The sequence below is a fragment of the Vipera ursinii genome (assembly GCF_947247035.1).
Source record: "Vipera ursinii genome assembly, chromosome: 2".
Classification (NCBI taxonomy): Eukaryota; Metazoa; Chordata; class Lepidosauria; order Squamata; family Viperidae; genus Vipera; species Vipera ursinii.
In genome coordinates, this window is record NC_139513.1 from 90,361,902 (window position 1) to 90,379,692 (window position 17,791).

The 17,791-nt window shown below is 35.2% G+C and overlaps 2 protein-coding genes across 4 annotated transcripts in view; one reads left to right on the forward strand and one right to left on the reverse strand.

Annotated features, from left to right (window-relative positions):
- P4HA2 (prolyl 4-hydroxylase subunit alpha 2) overlaps positions 1 to 17,791 on the reverse strand; it is a 343,153-nt gene that overhangs the window by 149,913 nt on the left and 175,449 nt on the right. The gene's annotated exons all lie outside the window — the stretch shown is intronic.
- PDLIM4 (PDZ and LIM domain 4) overlaps positions 1 to 17,791 on the forward strand; it is an 82,113-nt gene that overhangs the window by 11,832 nt on the left and 52,490 nt on the right. The window contains exon 2 of the mRNA XM_083354398.1: positions 6,356 to 6,507. Within this exon, the coding sequence (XP_083210524.1) occupies positions 6,356 to 6,507 (152 nt within the window). The remainder of the gene's footprint in view (positions 1 to 6,355; positions 6,508 to 17,791) is intronic.

Genomic DNA, 17,791 nt, shown 5'->3' on the forward strand with positions numbered 1-17,791 from the left:
GCACAGGTCTTACGTATGCATATTGCATGGGATCTGAGTGATTTGCCTGTTTCTCCTTTGGATGCAAATGGATGACATGGGTGGGTATTTTGTTTATGTGGTTAAGTGTACTCCTCTGAATAATCTTATTTGCCTTCTACGGAATTTTCATTTTGTGCTTTGCTGAGACAATACATTTGCTACTGCCATTTTACATCCATCTTGAGGCATTTTCTTGGTCAAATTATCTCTGAACATGTTTGGACCACCTTCTTTGAAGTTGGTGTTGGACCCACTCCTACCGCCAAAAAGGTTTTCCAAAAGGAGGTATTGGTTTTGGGGTCTCTGCCACACACTAAATGGCATGGACACAAATCTGATTTTTCTGAAAGTACAATTTTGCCTTCTGGGAAATTGATATTGTCCAGAAGCAAAAGTTTCTTAAAATTGCAAATGAACTCACTTACTGAAAGAGTTAACATTTGCTGTAACCAGCACAGACGAGGAAACAGTCAGTAGTGTCCAGCTTAGGTGGTTTGTTTAGCTTCTGTGTTGGCTTCTCTTGTCCCTTGCCCAATCCAGAAGCGACTGCTGGTGGAAGAATAGGTTTGTCATTGGGGGAAGACAGGAATGAATATGCCAAGCCCTGTTTTGTTTTGTTTTCTCTCTTCGCTAATGAGATAATTCAATTCTTTTTGGCTAGCAGCAATATTCGTAAGTAGGACCATACTGTTTAGTTGCAAGCTCTTGCGCTCTCTGGAGTGGATAGTTTTTCACTGTGCTATAAAGGAAATGTGTCAGTTTCCAGAGGACAGTTTTCAGAAATCCACCTATCAGCAACTGAAGGAAGCCTGCTGAAAGACAATCGTTCCATTTTCTTAGGTTCCTGACTGGAAAAAGAAGTTGTGGGTATTAAATTTCAAAGGCTGGAGAAATAAAGCAATCAAAATGTTTTTTTTTAAAAAAAAACACTTCAATGTTCACCTTTTCTTAATGGAACCAAGACAATTCTTGGGAACTACTGTACTTACTGTTGTTTTCATTTCTCCATTAAAACAAAAATGTATAACAGACTATCATTTACATTTTTCTCAACCAATTCTGATTTACTGGCTTAGTTTTGCTGTCCTATTTTTATTCTCTCTTAAGACAGCATAATGTAAAAGAGCCTCTCCATCTCTCATCAGGAGAATTCTCTCAAACTAAACAAAGTTGGTCTGAATTTGGTTGGGGAAGGGAGAGTAGCTTGCAAAAAATGATAGAAGTCTAAAGTGGGATAGATTTTGACCTGGCTTGGGACTATGGAGGGAAAAATTCCTCCTGCTGCTGAATCCTTTAGGGAGAAGCAGCTGGGCAGATTGCTATGAACTCATAAGTCCTGCTGTCTCCTGGCTGGGTGACCCAGAGAAAACTGGTGTTTAAACCCCAAACTTGCTTTGCCCCACCAGTCTTTCCAAATCTCTAGTGGCAGCAGTGAGGTACATGAGAGACTAAACTCAGATTTTATTTGAATTTCCTTAAACTCTCTACAGAAGAGAATACAGCTTTCTTCCACGGCCATTGCTGATAAATGGGTTGAAAGTCATGTGACTCAGAGGGGAGATTACAGTACACAGTCTTCTCCATTCTTCTCAGTGCACACATACAGAAAAATATGGGCAAGTAAAACCGCAAGACGGAGCAGATACACAGATATGCAGTTGCTTTGATTAGACTTTGCAGAGGATATGGACAAATGCAGACATGTGGTAGAAGCAGAAGGGGAGAATTGAAATATGTAACTATGCACTTAGAGACCCAAAATGTTTTCCAGACAATGAAACTTTGGGAATAAATTGTTTCTATCTCTCCATCCATGGGTTTAATTCTGAGAACCAAACAGAATTGGGACCAAATTTGGTGTAAGGGAGGGAGGTGGAGCTGAAACCAGCAGAGAAAAAAAAGCCATGTTAGAAACTGGGCCAAATTTGTTTGGGGACTGCCAAGGGGGAAAAATCAATTCACTGCATCCTTCTGGGAGAGAAGGCAGCTGGGCAGCAGCTCAGATTGTTGGCAATTGCTTCATTTTACCTCCATTCCAGTCATGTAACCCATAATGGAAATCACGAAGCTATTATATATTCCTAATATACACAAACAAATGGTTCCTGCTGGTAAAGGAATTGAAGATAATCCCAGAACTATGATCTGCTTGCTTCCCTATTTTGTTTAAAAATTGAATTTTAAATTTCAAGTTACTCTGAGATTCTTTTTAGAATTAAAGTGTAATTCAAAAATAACTTTACAAGGGCAAAAGTAAAATACTTGAATTTGATCAATATGATAATCAACATTTTTCCAAAAGCTAGGTTTAAAACAAAAGAGAGTCTAAGAGATAAACTGGCGATGTTTGAACTTCATCATCCATCTGAAAGTGGGGATGCTTTAGAATTGCATGTATTTCCTATTGGATGTTGAATCTGGACAGTTTTAGGTCATGAATTATCTAACTGAGCAATGTGTCTAAGCCTGTATTGCATATATTTAGAATTCCCATTCCAGGGAAACTTACATAAGACCAATTTTTGTTAATTTAACTAGATTAAATGGCACAGTACTGTCTGTACTTTAATTCTCTTGTATGGTGTTAAGAGAACATGCATTACTCTTCTGATCCTTTTGTTCTTGGTTCCTCAGAACAATAATTAATAGGGAAAATGTTGGGGGTCATGGTTACAAAAATACTGTACAAACATCACCATGATTAAATGAATCAAAATCTGAAGATAAGAGAAAATGTCTTCCTCCCTAAGCCTCCACAACTGAATTCATAACTGAAACAAGATTACATGAAATATATTATGTTCAGATTAACTTTGAATATACTGTTCTTTTTCAGTTCATAATGTCAGTTATCAATCTGAATATAGAAATCATGCAAACGTAGAAAAAGGGGACAGTGAGACAACCTTGGATGAAGGCATCAACTTTAGCAACCCAGAAACGAGTAACATTGTCTCTTCAAAGCTGTTATTTCATTCAGCTTTTACAAACACAATAGAAAGTTTTAAACTTTGGAAAATGTTCCAGTCCTGCCAAAAAAAATAAACTGGAATATCCAAGGTATTCTGTACTGAATACCTTCACTTCATTCATATTATATAAAAGGTCAATTTAAATCTTTTGGAAGACAGGAGTGGCTTTTCATTTTTTTTCTTCCAAAGAAATTAACTCAAATGTTTGCCAAAACAATTCAACTATTGTTTGTAAAGGTGACATATGACTTAATATTATCAATGCGTATTATTGACCACGATATGTACAATATTGTTTTGATTCAGCTTTCCCTCAATTGATGGTATCAGTTTCCCCAATCTCTAGCAAGGCTGCTTTAATTCAACTTAGTTGTACAATCTTTTAAAAGTAATATGTTTTTCCTCCTTTCTCTGTATTAAGCCATTGCCAGGTCTTAATGAAAACAATATTGAACTAAATAAGTTTTTTCATAGTTTCTTTTTCTTTTTTGCTCTGTTTAACAAAGTATATTATAACAAAGGCTGACTTATCTACCTAGAAGCATATGGAACACTAAAGAAGATACACAAGAATGGTTAGCTAAACCTCTGCCTAGCTCTGGGAAAGAAGAGAGGATGAGAAAGAAACTCAAGATAACTATGCCTTGACTCTCTTTAGTATAAGAGGGGGCATAAGGAACTTCTGTGAGACATCCAGTAACAAAATTCCAATAGTCTTGGAGTATCTTATTTATTGAGCTGGCCTACCTAAAAGGGAAGATTATGTAGTTGTTAAAATCTAGTAATTTACAAATGGGTGCTCTTTTTTGTTTATTAAATAAAAAAGCACTTTCTGTGCCTTGATAGAAAATTATATATACTGAGGAAATACCTTTCTCTCTGATCCTCATGAAGCAACACGTTCTTTATTAAAAAAAAACAATTGGAGGAGATGATTAAAGTATTTACATATTAAATTCACCTTGAGAAACAAGATTGTAGTTGCAATAAAACATTATATTTTAATGGAGCAGATATAATTAAAACTATTAGAGCAATTTTTAATGCCAACTATCTCAAGTTAGCAGAAGTAGTAACAGAAGTTGTGAAGGAGTATCGAAACTTCTGGATTAATGGTGCCCTTGCCAACTTACTCCTTTCCAACTAGAAATTACATGAGCTACAGCAATGTTTTTCAACCTTAGCAACTTTAAGATATGTGGACTTCAAGTCCCAGAATTCCCCAGCCAGCATGCTGAGTATACAGCCCCAAATCTCTTGAAAAAGATAGATTGAGGAGGTAGATCAATATATACATATACTTACTAGCCACTGACTTGTTACAGGTCAGCTGTATATATGGAACTCAGTTTTTTTATGTTAGTCCAGGGGTGTCAAACCGCCGGTCCGCAGGTTGGTTTCATCGTACCAAAGCCACGCCCACCCCATTGTTGGCAATGCAAAAAGAGTCGCGATACTTCACGACATGTCTGGTGACATGGCGAGTTTGACACCTGTGTGCTAGTCTAACAGATGCTCATTGAAAGGTTTTTTTAAAAAATAAAATAAAATAAAATAAAATAAAATAAAATAAAATAAAATGCATTTTAGCTGAACTACAAACATTGCTAGGATCTACCATTAGTCGCACTCAAACAAAGTAACAGTCTTTGCAAGATCTTGGCATTAAGACAAAACACCAGGGAAAATGCTGTGGAGTTTAATAAACAGCATGATATTTCATGCATGACTGGCAAGTGACAAGCTATTTGAGTACTAGCCAAGCAAAGCTGTTGAGAAAGATAACACCTCAGCAGGAAGCTATTAGTATGATTTCCATAATGTTGACTGCTTCTTTTAATTGCAGAAATATTTTATCATTTATTGCTTGGTTTCAAAGAACTGATCCATGTCACGAAGCACTGAAACCTGGGAATAAAGGCTGGAGATTTCCAAGAGTCAAATATACTTACAGCCAGATTTTAGAACTTGTTGACCTTTGAGCTGAAAATGTTGATTTCGGAATTGTAATCAGTTCTCAAGAATCTTTTTATTAAGTTACGAATATAAAAATCAGATCTGGTTTCTGGAAGGGCAAACATTTAGAAACTATGGGGAATATTTGCATACTTAATTTTGATCTGTGAATTGAAAAATAAAGGTACTTTATTACTATGAAATATGAGTTTCATTCATGTACAACATGAAACCAGAAATCATAGTTTGTTGACTAAGTCACACTGACATCTTTAACAAATATTGCCAAAGCATAATTTGAAAAACTGAGTAAGTTGGAAACAAAGCGACAGAATAATTTACTTTATAATTTAGGCATGAATCACTTATCATGGTGTGAAATCTAAATTTCAAACATCTGTCTTTGGGGAAACTGAGAGGAAAAAATATTAATTATTGGTAAATTCGTTTAAAAAAAGGTTCATGGTGCTGTTTTCTATTACCAGTACTCTCTCATCAGTTCAGTTTTAGCATTTTTAGATAATTTTACACTATTTTCCAAGAATTACTGAATTACTTACTTACTTAGTACACCAATTCTCAGAGAAGTCAGGCTCCAGCAAGAGTCTATTTTCTGAAAACCAAAATTTACATTTTTGCAAATATATTGAGCTAATATATTTAATGTAAATTATTTTGTGGCTTGGTTTCCAACTTAGTTACTCACTTTTGCAAATTATCCAATTATATTTATATTCTATTCTTAACTTCAGCAGTTCCATCCTCCGGTAAAATATGGGCAATTTCACTGAATCCCATACTCAGATGTAGACAGTGTTTTTTTTGTAAAACAAAAAGGTGCCGGAACTCACACATGTCATACAACCCACCTTGCCTACCCTACAAGGTTCCATCCCAAAAAGGTGCCGGAACTCCGTTCTGAGCATTCTATGACCAAAAAAAGCCCTGGATGTAGAAGATATTATCACATTCTCTTTAACTGGTAATTATATGCACTAGCTAGTTTGCAGCATTTAGAGCCGCTAATTGACAGGAGAAAGCCAAGTTTGATGTACAGTAGTGCTTAAGACATTAGGTTAGAAATCAGGAGCCTGTGAGTTCTAGTGCCGCCTTAGGCACAAAGCCAGCTGGCTGACCTTGGGCCAGCCTCCCTCAGCCTAGGAAGAAGGCAATAGCAAATCATTTCTGAAATCTTGCCAAGAAAATTGCAAAGACTTGTTTAGGCAGTTGCCAGGAATCAATACTGACTCAAAGGCAACAACAACAGCGACAAAAACTACAGGATAACCCACTGGGTTCTTAGAACATCTCCCCACCTCCATATGTTTGTCCTTTCAGAGACAGTTCTGAGTTTTACTCAATCAAAATATCATATTTTGTAATGTTCCTTTCTTTTTCTCCTATAGATAAATCCAGGAAGTAAAGCTGCTCTTGCTAACCTTTGCCCAGGTGATGTCATTTTGTCAATTAATGGTGACAGCACAGAAAATATGACACATTTAGAAGCACAAAACAAGATCAAAGCTTGTCTGGATCAACTGATACTGTCTGTGAACAGGTAAATGTCTCAACTTTCTATCTCATGCTGACCTATCAGGTCTATTCACACATGTGGTTGGGCAGTTTATGCCCAGTGATTGACAGTCCACAAGCAGATGTTGATTGCCTGACTTCTTTGTTACATTCATTGTGGAAGTGTTATTTTGTGATTATTTAGGTAGCACTTTAGCCTGGTTTCATGGCCTGTCTTGATGTAGAGAAGGAAAAACAAATCTTGCTTCTTATTTTCAATTGTTGTTGTAATCCCTATGTAGCAAATTAATAAATTATCATTTTAATTCTCAGCATGTGTGTGTACGTTGTATAGGCCATTTAAAAAAATCCTCTGGTTTTAGTTTGTTCCGCCATGAATAATTAAATATGACATACTCCAGCATTCTCAGTAAAATGTTCTAGGCATGCTGGGAATAGAAATACAATCCTGTTCCTTTTTCCTTCTTGAAATATATATTTGGGAAATGGGATTGAGGGAAAACAGAAATAAGAAAGTCCTGATGTACTGGAAAGAAAGTTATTAAGAAGTCTTTCTGTCTTTCTGCAAATTGCAGAATTTTCATAAAAAATAATGTTGAAAAGAATTTTGCCTTAAAAGCCAACTCCTTGTAATTTTATCATAAAGCATTGTCATGCATAAGGTCGCTGTTATAATTTTATTCATAATTTTGATCACAGAAAGAGAGGTAGAGCATCCACTCACTCACTAGTGGAGAAATGCATTAAATATTAGTTAATTGTTTTAGTTTATTCAATTACCAAATCACAAAAAAGTACATAATGAATGTGAAATACAGATAGTCCCTGACTTATGATGACAGCTGAGCCCAAAAATTTCTGTTGCTAAGAGAGGCATTTGTTAAGTGAATTTTGTCCCATTTTATGACCTTTCCTGCCACAGTTGTTAAGTGAATCACTGTAGTTGTTCAGTTAGTAACATAGTTAATGAATCTGATTTACTCATTGCTTGTCAGAAGGTTGCAAAAGGTGATCACACAATCCTAGAACACTGCAACATCATAAACACGAACCGGTTGGTTTTAGGAGGCAGGGCAGTGAAAGAATGCTGTATATCTTTAAAATATAGACGTTAACAGATCACTAATTAAACATTCATGAAGCTGCAAGAGCAAAACTCTCAAGCTAGGTTGGTTTTTCCATTCGTTTTCCAGATACAGGCAGGGAGGGCAAAGGGTTCTACTTGTCAGTATGAAGCCCCTTCTATAATTTGGATTTGATCTGCTGGTTTCAGAGAACAATTTCTTTTTTTCCAAATTATGGCAATTTGGAACACCTACCATATCCAATTGGTGTTCTCTGTCCATGATCCTTTCCTTAATATTGGCTTTGTTGCTCTCTAATGCTATTGTCAGAAGTGCTTCCCGACAGATATTACACATTTGGAACCCAGCCTTTAAGAGGTGACTCCAAAGAGTGTGTCAGGAATCTGTTAACACAAGAGGAGCCAAGCCCACGGTGATTCAGCTCAGGTTGACTAATAATTAAAGTTTGTGATCTGGATTCTTGCCTATACTGACAGTTGTCCAACCTCAGATCAGAAAATAGCATTGAGAATGTAATCCTAAAAAGCTTGCAAGTATGTATCCGAATTACCAGCCTAAATGTTGGAGGTGCGGTGATGAAGATGCAACATATTTTCACATATGGTGGACATGTAAGATGGTTAAGGTTTTTTGGATAAAAGTCTGGTGGAATATGCAGAAGATTTTTAAACGGAGGATAAAGTTTTGTCCGCAATTTTTTTTGTTGGGAATAATTGCAGACGCTACAGTTGTGGACACCAAATTGATGTTGAACTTAGTTACGGCAGCAAGACTTTTGATAGGTCAATATTGGAAGAAAGAGGAACTGCCGACTATAGAAGAGTGGACTTTAAAGGTTTCCGACCTGGCAGAGATGGCGAAGATTTCGGCCTATTTGAAAGATCATTCGCAAGAACGTTACATTATGGAATGGAGAAAATGGATTGAGTTTATCCAGAACAAGTATAGGGTTAAGAAGTTTTATGTAGCATTCGAATAAGTCTTCTTTCGTTTTCTTTTTTCTTTTTCTATTTTAGTTTTTTATATATATTTAATATTGCTAAGGTTTGTATTATCCTATATAAGTTAGAGAGTGATGGATTTTAGAATTTATAGTTGTTAGTATATGGTTGTTCATGATTGCTTTTTTTATATATATATACCTTGTATTTAGCTCTGGGAAGTTGGGGGGGGAGGGGGGGAGGGGGGGAGGGAGGGGGGGAGGGGGAGAGGTAGGGGGGAGGGGGGAGGGGGAAGGGGGGCTTTTTAAAGGAAAACTGTACTTTAAAACTTTTCAATAAAAAAAAAATAGAATGTAATTTGGAACTTGAAAGACTTCTCAGGGATTTTAACTAAAACAATTCCAAGATGCATGGACTGCAGAATAATCAAATTAAGATCAATATAAGATTTGTGCTAAGCCCAGAGTTATTGCAACACGTTAGACATCGTAGGCATGTACTTAAATACTGTTGGTGAGACCCATAATTTGGGGCATGGTGGGGGGGGGGTTAAACAACCTCACAGATGTTTCATTATTTAATCCTGTACAATTTTTACAATTTTAAGTGAATGGCATTTTTTTAGATCTTTGGGTTTGATATCTTCTAAAACCGTGTTCTGAAGATAAATACAGGTAATTTTTAATAATATGGCAGAATGTACTGTTTACTTTTGAGAAATGGAAATGCCTAGGTTGGTTGTAGTTATATATTTTACAAGAAGATTTGAAGTTGATTAATTATAGGAGGGATGTTTCACATTGGTTTTTGTTTCTTTGTATCTCTCAGTGGAATTGTGTCCAAACGTCTTACAAAAAATTGCAAATTATTCTATAGCCTTGCCAAAATAATTTTTATGAGCTTAATATTATTTTATTGATTTCAAAGATATTTATAGCCGAAAGATCTTTTTAATCCAAACTAAAATGGCATTCTGATAAACAAAGTATTTTCACTTTACTTTATACTTTGTCTTAAAAATATTAAGGTACCAGACACTTGAAAACTCTAAAACTTCAGGTTAATGTTCTTAATATGTTAGAAAATTAATTCTAATACAGGGGTACCTCGATACTCATCATTACTTGGTTCCAAGAGGCGTGATGAGTACCAAACAAATTTTTCCCATTAGGAATAATGTAATGTCACAAGGCAGCCAACATTGACAAGTTCTAGCTTGTGTGATGAATACTGGGACAAATTTTTTTGTGTCAAAATGCATTGAGTACCAAATTCAATAAGTTTTACAGCAGTTGAATAAGGACCACTATATCTCAGTTTTTCCAGCTTTCTTCTATAGTAAATTGGGCTGAGTTGATTTGGCACAAAAATGGATCAATTTTTAGTTCAATGTATTTAGTTTATGTCTCTGATACTGGCCAGTTCTATCTCCAGAGAAAATGTGAATACTTCACAAAACTTGGATAGCTGCTTTTTCATTATGATTTAACATTTGCAGCTTCCTCCACTTAAGATGATTTTTGACATGAGAATAGGAAATATCCTTCTGTGATGCTTCCACAAAACATTCCACAAAAATACGTAAAAGGAAACGGAATTTTTATTGTAGCATACATGTTAAAAAGACCCTGTGTGAAATCTCGGAAGACCTCAACCATATATGATTATGTCCGTTCAAAATTTCCCATCAACCTTGGTAAGAAATACAATGCGTATATCAGATTTAATAAATAAAGGACTTGTATTAAAATTCCTGATTAAATTTGCTAAATTGTCAGAACTTTGGAAGAGACTTTCTATGTAATGCATTTATCTTTAAATTAGAAATCCATATAATTTAGGCAGCAGTTCACAATTCTGTAACAAAGCATATAAACAATATACTCTGTCCAGAGTTACTTGTTGAGATGAATGTCTGTAGGAATCAATCAATCAAACAAACAGACAAGTAAATGAAGCCAAACATCACTTTTTTATTATTTTCTATAATTTAAGTTAGCATTTTCAAAGCTTGCCTACTTTGAACTTTTTTATGAAAACAAATTTGGAGGTACTTTGGATTAAGTCTTCACTTTTCACAGTCCTGCCATATCATCCCTATTGCTTAACTCTATGGATTCCACTGCCACTGATTGCTGGTGATATTTCCTTTGTGTGCTTTCTTAGTTTACATATATACCATAATAAATACTTATCTAAACTAATTATGAGGTTAGAACATATTACATTATAAATTACATATTAATATTCTAATACCAATATTTATTTTTATTTTATTAAATTTATATATCGCCCTATTCCCATAGGACTATATTTTAAATATAGTTTAAAATGACGCTGCATTGTAGAAAAATAAAGAGGTCAGAATAGGAGCAGTGGAAGGGGAGCAATCCATTAGTGTTTGGGCACTATGCTAATTAGGGGTACTTGGTGCTCTCTGAGCTTGCTTGTTTTCTTGTAGACGTTTCATTACTCTAACTATGTAACATCACCAGTGCTAGTCTGATGTTAGTTAGGACAAGGGTCTCCAACCTTGGCAACTTAAGACTTGTCCACAAGTCTTAAAGTTCCCAAGGTTGGGGACCTCTGGTTAGGTTAATGAAACATCTGCAAGAAAACAAGCAAACTCAGAGATCACCAAGGTCCACTCATTTCAACACTGAGCTACAAATATTCTCCTTCATTGGTAGCAAGCTAATTAGAATTAACTTTCCTGGGTTTTGTTTTTTTTTTAATTAAAATTGACCAATAGGTTGCTTTACTTATACTAGAAGAGGGACAATGAAGCTTGACCAGCATTTGTTATCCTGAAATATGATTTCCTTCTGGAGGATCTGGCTATTTAATGGTATTGAACTTTTTTTTTAATCCCATTTATATCCCGCCCTTCTCCGAAGACTCAGGGCGGCTTACAATCTAAAGCACAAACCAATGTGCTTAGCAGTAGCCTTCATTCTATGTATATGCCTGCTTATTAGGGCTTTCCCCCCCCCAAGCGGCATTATTACAAAGTCAGCTTAATTGCCCCCAACAATCTGGGTCCTCATTTTACCTACCTCGGAAGGATGGAAGGCCGAGTCAACCTTGAGCCTGGTGGGACGCGAACCTGCACTAATTGCAGGCAGCTGGTGTTACTTAAGGAGGCATTAGCCCACTGCTCCACCAAGGCTCTTTGTGGTAATTAAAACTTGGGGTCTTATTCCCTGTAATGTTTCACATATATAGTACGTGAAATTATTGAACAGGGTTATTTAGAATTTAGAATATCATCAGGTTTGCCCCCTACCAGCCATTAAATAAGTAAGATGTATATTTGTTTTCCTGATTTAAAATATTTTTTCTCGTGTCTTTTAAATTGTATTATTTCTTTCTAAGCTTTGCTTGCTATTTGCTCTTAGAGGCATCTAGTTTTGTTTAAATGCTTCATTTTATTCTAATTTATTTTATTTATATTATATATTTCTAATCTGTTATTTGGCTGAGAGGTTTTTCCCTAAGCCACCTACCCACCATTCATTCATTCATTCATTCATTCATTCATTCATTCATTCAAGCAAACAAACAAACAAACAAACAAATAATTTCATTGTGGTTGGGCTACATTTCTTGAAGCTCCAGAGAAAGGATCTAAATTCATATACCGTATCCAGAAGATGGCATTAGAAATTTTGTTGGAACTCAGTATACATTTGATTTATATGAATCTACTTGTCCATTTTTAGTCATATGAAATCATTTTTTTAAAAAATATACAATATTATAAATGTACAAAAATGCAAAAACTCAACGATATTAGGCAAGTGAAAACAGTGGTCAAGTTATCTCCAGATGGGTCATGGGACAGGTCCTTCCTTCAGGAACATGTGATTGGTGGTTGTTTTTCATTGTCTATGGAATCCCGCATTCCATATCCTTCCAGGTTCAATCCTCAAGGAGAAATCCCAGGGGTAACAAAGTGAGTGTGTGAGCAGAGCACCAAAATGAACAGAAAAAATAAAGCACTGAACGAATTGGAATTGCTGAACTGTGTAAACTGCTGCCACAGGGAGAACATGAAAATTATAGCATACCAAACATCAAATGCCAATAAGTATAAGAAGAAGATCCAAAAAGCAATAGAAAGGGAACTAGCAAGCTCCCTCCAAACATTGGAACAAAAAGTGAGGTTGAAACCTGGAAGGACAGGGAATAAGGAATTCCTTAGGCAATTAAGAAAAAGTCTTCATGGTAGGCCAATCAGGATTTATTTAAGATAAATGATTATTTAGGCTTATATATTGGAGGAGAGGTAAAATCCCGAGTGCCGCGTAACAGAGTGAGCGCCTGTTACTCGTCCCAGCTTCTGCCAACCTAGCAGTTCGAAAGCACGTAAAAACGCAAGTAGAAAAATAGGGACCACTACGGTGGGAAGGTAACAGTGTTCCGTGCGCCTTTGGCGTCTAGTCATGCCGGCCACATGACCACGGAGACGTCCTCGGACAAGCGCTGGCTCTTCGGCTTTGAAACGGAGATGAGCACCGGCCCCTAGAGTCGGAAACGACTAGCACGCATGTGCGGGGGAACCTTTACCTTTACCGTTATTGGAGGAGAAAGAAGATAAATTCAGTCTCTAAAATACCCAACTAAGTGTTTTAAAAAGCAACATCTCTCCCAATCAGAAAAACTACACGTTTATTTTATGCAGTAGGTATAGTTATTATATTAACAATTTTATTAGTACTTTTTAAGCCGTGACCAGATAAAACATCTGGATGGTGTAGTTATTGTATTTCTTAACTCAGCCCAAACAAGTCCTTGAGTTCCAAATAAAGATGTCTGGCCAATAAAAGTAGTCACTGCTTAAGCCAGATGCTGACTTATTTGTTACTGAAGACGAGTCATCCTTTTAGCAAAGCATTGTTTTCAAACGAAAAGGGAAACCAGCTTCATCAGAAAATTATTTATTACAATCTGGATAGCTCATGCCTGTAGGAATTCTTCCAGAAACTTGAATGTGTTTTGTTTATATTGCTATCAGTACAACTTGTATGAACAAACATTTCACAGCTTATTGATCTAATGTTTTCTTAAGCACTGTTATATTCTAATTTAATTCATTAATTGGAAGGATGGTTACAAAAAGAATACTGATCAAGTTTCCCCCCCCCCCCCGTATCTTAATCCCATTGAATATAATAGTTGCCCTTAAAGGAAGTTATTTCTAATAGTTCAGAAAACAAACAAGTACGAACCATTTTTCATTATTTTGAAATATCATATAATTGACAATATTTCCGATTAAATTTAAGATATAGTAAAGAAAGAATTGGAAATGAGAACAACCTCGTTGTAATACTTTTTCAGCTGAGAAAAGTGTATTCCATATGAATGTAATTACTAGTGTAGATCAGCTGCATATGCAAAGGCTCATCTGGCATTTATTGCAATAGCTTAATTATCTCTGAGATTTTTATTAAATGTATGTCTACCTTTTAACTTTAGATTCATGCTACAGTTCGTCTTCTTTACGGTCTGGTTTAGTAATTCCTGTAGATTTGAGTCATTGTGTTTTTGCACACATGCATTCCTATCAGTGAACGATGAGACTTCTTTCCTGTTTGTATCCTTGACATGTTCTACTTTCTTTGCCCCACTTATTTCCCATCAGACAGAATGGAGGCCAAAAGAAGCGGAACAAAAATCTGACTTGAACAAATCACTTTCACTATTTTTATGTGTTGAGATTAAGGGGGAAAAACAAGGGTGGGGAAGAGACTTCTGTGGGCCAAATGGAATAACTTGGTTGTTTATGATTTTGTTTCTCTTTATATCTGCTGAGTGAATCCTCCTGGAATTTGGTGCTGCTCATTCTTTGCCAAATAAGGTTCCATGGAGACCCAACTGTAGCCATGTGATTAATGATCACGTCAAGAACAAGGACGTCTTTTAATGAACCTCTTTCGTCTTCTGGCAATTGTTTTTCCATACACTACCATATAAATGAATTATTACCAATAGGTTGTTAAAAAAGAGTTTTATTTTGTAGATTATGCAAAAATCATATCCTTTCTCAGCTAGTGGAAACTGAAACATATTAGAGATTGATACAATATTATTACTTCTATGCAAAGAAGGGGTTGAGCTCTGGGGAAAAAGATAGTAGCATTATTGGAGGCTTGAAAAAAGATGGTGCTCTTTTAAACGTGCATTTTAACTTTTCTACGTCATTTTATTACATTATCTCACATCAGAGCCAGATAATTTTTTCTGGATTTTTCAGAATACGCACACTCTCATATCCCATTCTTTGTTCAACTAAGGATTTGCAGAGACACATAGGGAAAAAAATTAAAACTTGAAATGACGCTGCTGATACACTTTTCTTAAAAAGTTAGATAGATGAAATCCACAATAAATATTCTGGAGGAAAATATGAAGCACCAGACTCAACTGGGCAATTGAGACACCAGAAGTGAGAAGCCTTATTTCTGGTCACTATCAGAGAGTAAGGCTGGATAATCAAGAAAAGAGCTTTTGAATTATTAAAAAAACAGTCCTACAATTATCTCTCTCAAATGAATGACTTTGATTTATTTCCCTAACTGTGGTGTTATAAGATTTGACCTGGAACAGAATGGCATTTGGTGCAATTCCTTAGATTTGTTTTGGTCATGTGGTTTAAAACCGACCAGGAAGCAGCATAGTTATCCTGGACCTATGGTTCTTTATGCTTGGTCATAATTAGAAAAATGAAAGACACTTTTAAAACCAGTCCTACATTCAATACCTTTTTAGCATTTCCATGAAATACTATTAGAAAATGGTTTAATTCAGGCCTGACTGCTTTTGCTCTGGAGGATCTATAGATGGCATACTGAAATTCACATAAAACATGTGAATTCATGAGCTTACTAGGTAAATTTTGGGGGAAAAAACTATTTTAAAAACAAACAATAAAAATACAATACAAAGTTTCCAGGTTTCCACAGCCCAAGGGTCTCCAAAGAAGCGATTAGTTAAATGATTAATAATATATAGAGGAACACAGTATATGAAAGCTATGATTTGTTATTTGGAGAATTCTATGGAATGTGTGTTGTATATAGGCACAGGGGAAAGTCAAGAGCCAATTCCATTTCATGGTAGTTTAAAACCACAATGTTTTATTTAGGTAGTTTTTCCCCAGCACATTTGGAGATAATAAAGCATCTCTGATAGTGATGCCATATGCATACATGTGTGTTACACAGAACAGAATAATATTGGTACACATTAAAAGCATTATTCATATTTTTTCAAATTTCCAGATTGAGTCATAGGTGAAAAAAGAATCACTTTTCAGATTTTTGGGTAAGAACAAATATAATATTAATTACATCATTTTCCTCTGGTATGTCCTTGAGGAAACACTGGATCTCTGATTTCAATATAAAAGTTAGATCCAAAATAAGTATTAGCAACCATCAGTCTTTATATTCAGGAGCCATTATTGGGAGATGGGAGGAGGAAGAATGTTTGCTGCTAAAAGATTAACTGGAATTTTATTTTATTACTTATTTAGATAAACAATTTCAGGTTTGTACGAATTTTCCTATACATACATAAACAAGGTTTGAAAATAACTATTTGATTGGTTGCCTAAAGCAACTAAGAATTCTGTCAAGTGAAGAGAGAAGGAAAGTTTATAGTGGTGATTATAAAGGAATTGTACACTAACATAAACTGAGCAAGATCTGAATTAGTACCATATGTGAAATCTAGCAGAATATAGGAACTGACTGATACCATAATGTTAAAATACCATCTGAAGGTATCTTGAGAACATAAATAGGATGTATATTCTATTTAACATATGTTTAAATATGTATTTTGTTTTCAGAATGAGTTGTTAGCCATACTGGTCAACTTCATTCTTTACCACCTATAATTTCTGTTTTCTTCTCTAAAGTAGGCATAATTATATGACAAACTTGCATCCCAATATAGAGAATAAAAATAGGACAGATCAGTAAAATATTATATAAGTTCAATCCTAAGATAATGCAACAGTTGTTAAGGAAAGGCTGGCAATAGTTTATGAAATGCCCAAGAAAACAATTAAACTTTTAATCACTGCCAAGAAGATGCCACGTGCCAGATCATCTCTGTTAGGCATATGGTGTTAGCCTACAATGTTGGGTTGAAAATATATTAACCATAATGCTATGTCTTTAAGTTGTTAATTGGCCAATGGGTGTGTAAGTGTTCTCATGGCCATAAGAGGAAGCTAGGAAGTAGCTTTTCTCTCTCTCTGAATTCACTGATCTCTACTATTACTGTTTTTGCTCTGCTGCTGGTTTACTACTGTTGTAAACCTGAACTGTGTATTGACCTCTGGACCGGTAAGAAGACTTTGTAGTTTGGATTACTTCTTGGACTGTTGCTATTGTGAATGATTTGGACTGTTTATTTTTGACTGTGCATTTTTGTTTTTACACCACCTCAAAAGTAAACTACTTTTTGTTTTTATAACTCAGTGTATTCTTGTGTGACTTTTACTGCTCTCAGTGCCCTTCCTTGTCTGTGCAACTCTTTGGTAGCACAAGGAGACCTCTGCACAACAAATTCCTTAACAATCTCCCTTGGGAATAACATAATACTTGAAAAAGTCACTTGTGGAGAAGCAACATGTTGCATATAAACATGGGTTAATAATATTCAAAATTGTCTACCTCAGCTAAATTTGAGGGATTCATAATAGACAAAAGTTCAAGGGGACACTGCTGCAAGATTTCTGTCTACATAAGGGATATACAAAAAAATAATTTAAGAGAGTGCCCTGGATAATTTTCCTATATTGGATTTACAGAAGAGGCTTATTAAAACTTTGAAGAATTTTGTGAGTAGATGAAATAAAAATGAAAAGTAATCAAGTTCTAGAACATTATTTGAAGGGACTAGAAATTGTTAAAAGTAAAAGGAAGGAATATAAAGCTGGTTTATTTGATCAAAGTTAAAATAGATATAGTGCTGGTTGTGTTGACTCTTAATGGCTCCTAATCTGGATTTAAATGAGATTTTAAGAATTTGTTTATAAATACGAGTTGGGTCATGGGAAGAAGAGATCATTTGTTGTATTTTTTAGAGAAAGTGATAATAAAGGTGGGAAGTCAATACTTTTTTACTATAATCTTTTCTATTTATTTTTCATTTTTTTCCTTTTCTTCACTTTCAATTTTTTCTTTGTATTCTCTTTTTTAGTTTGTATTAATGGTTATCTTTTTAATTGTATCTTTTAATACAAAAATCATTCTCTCTTTGGAAT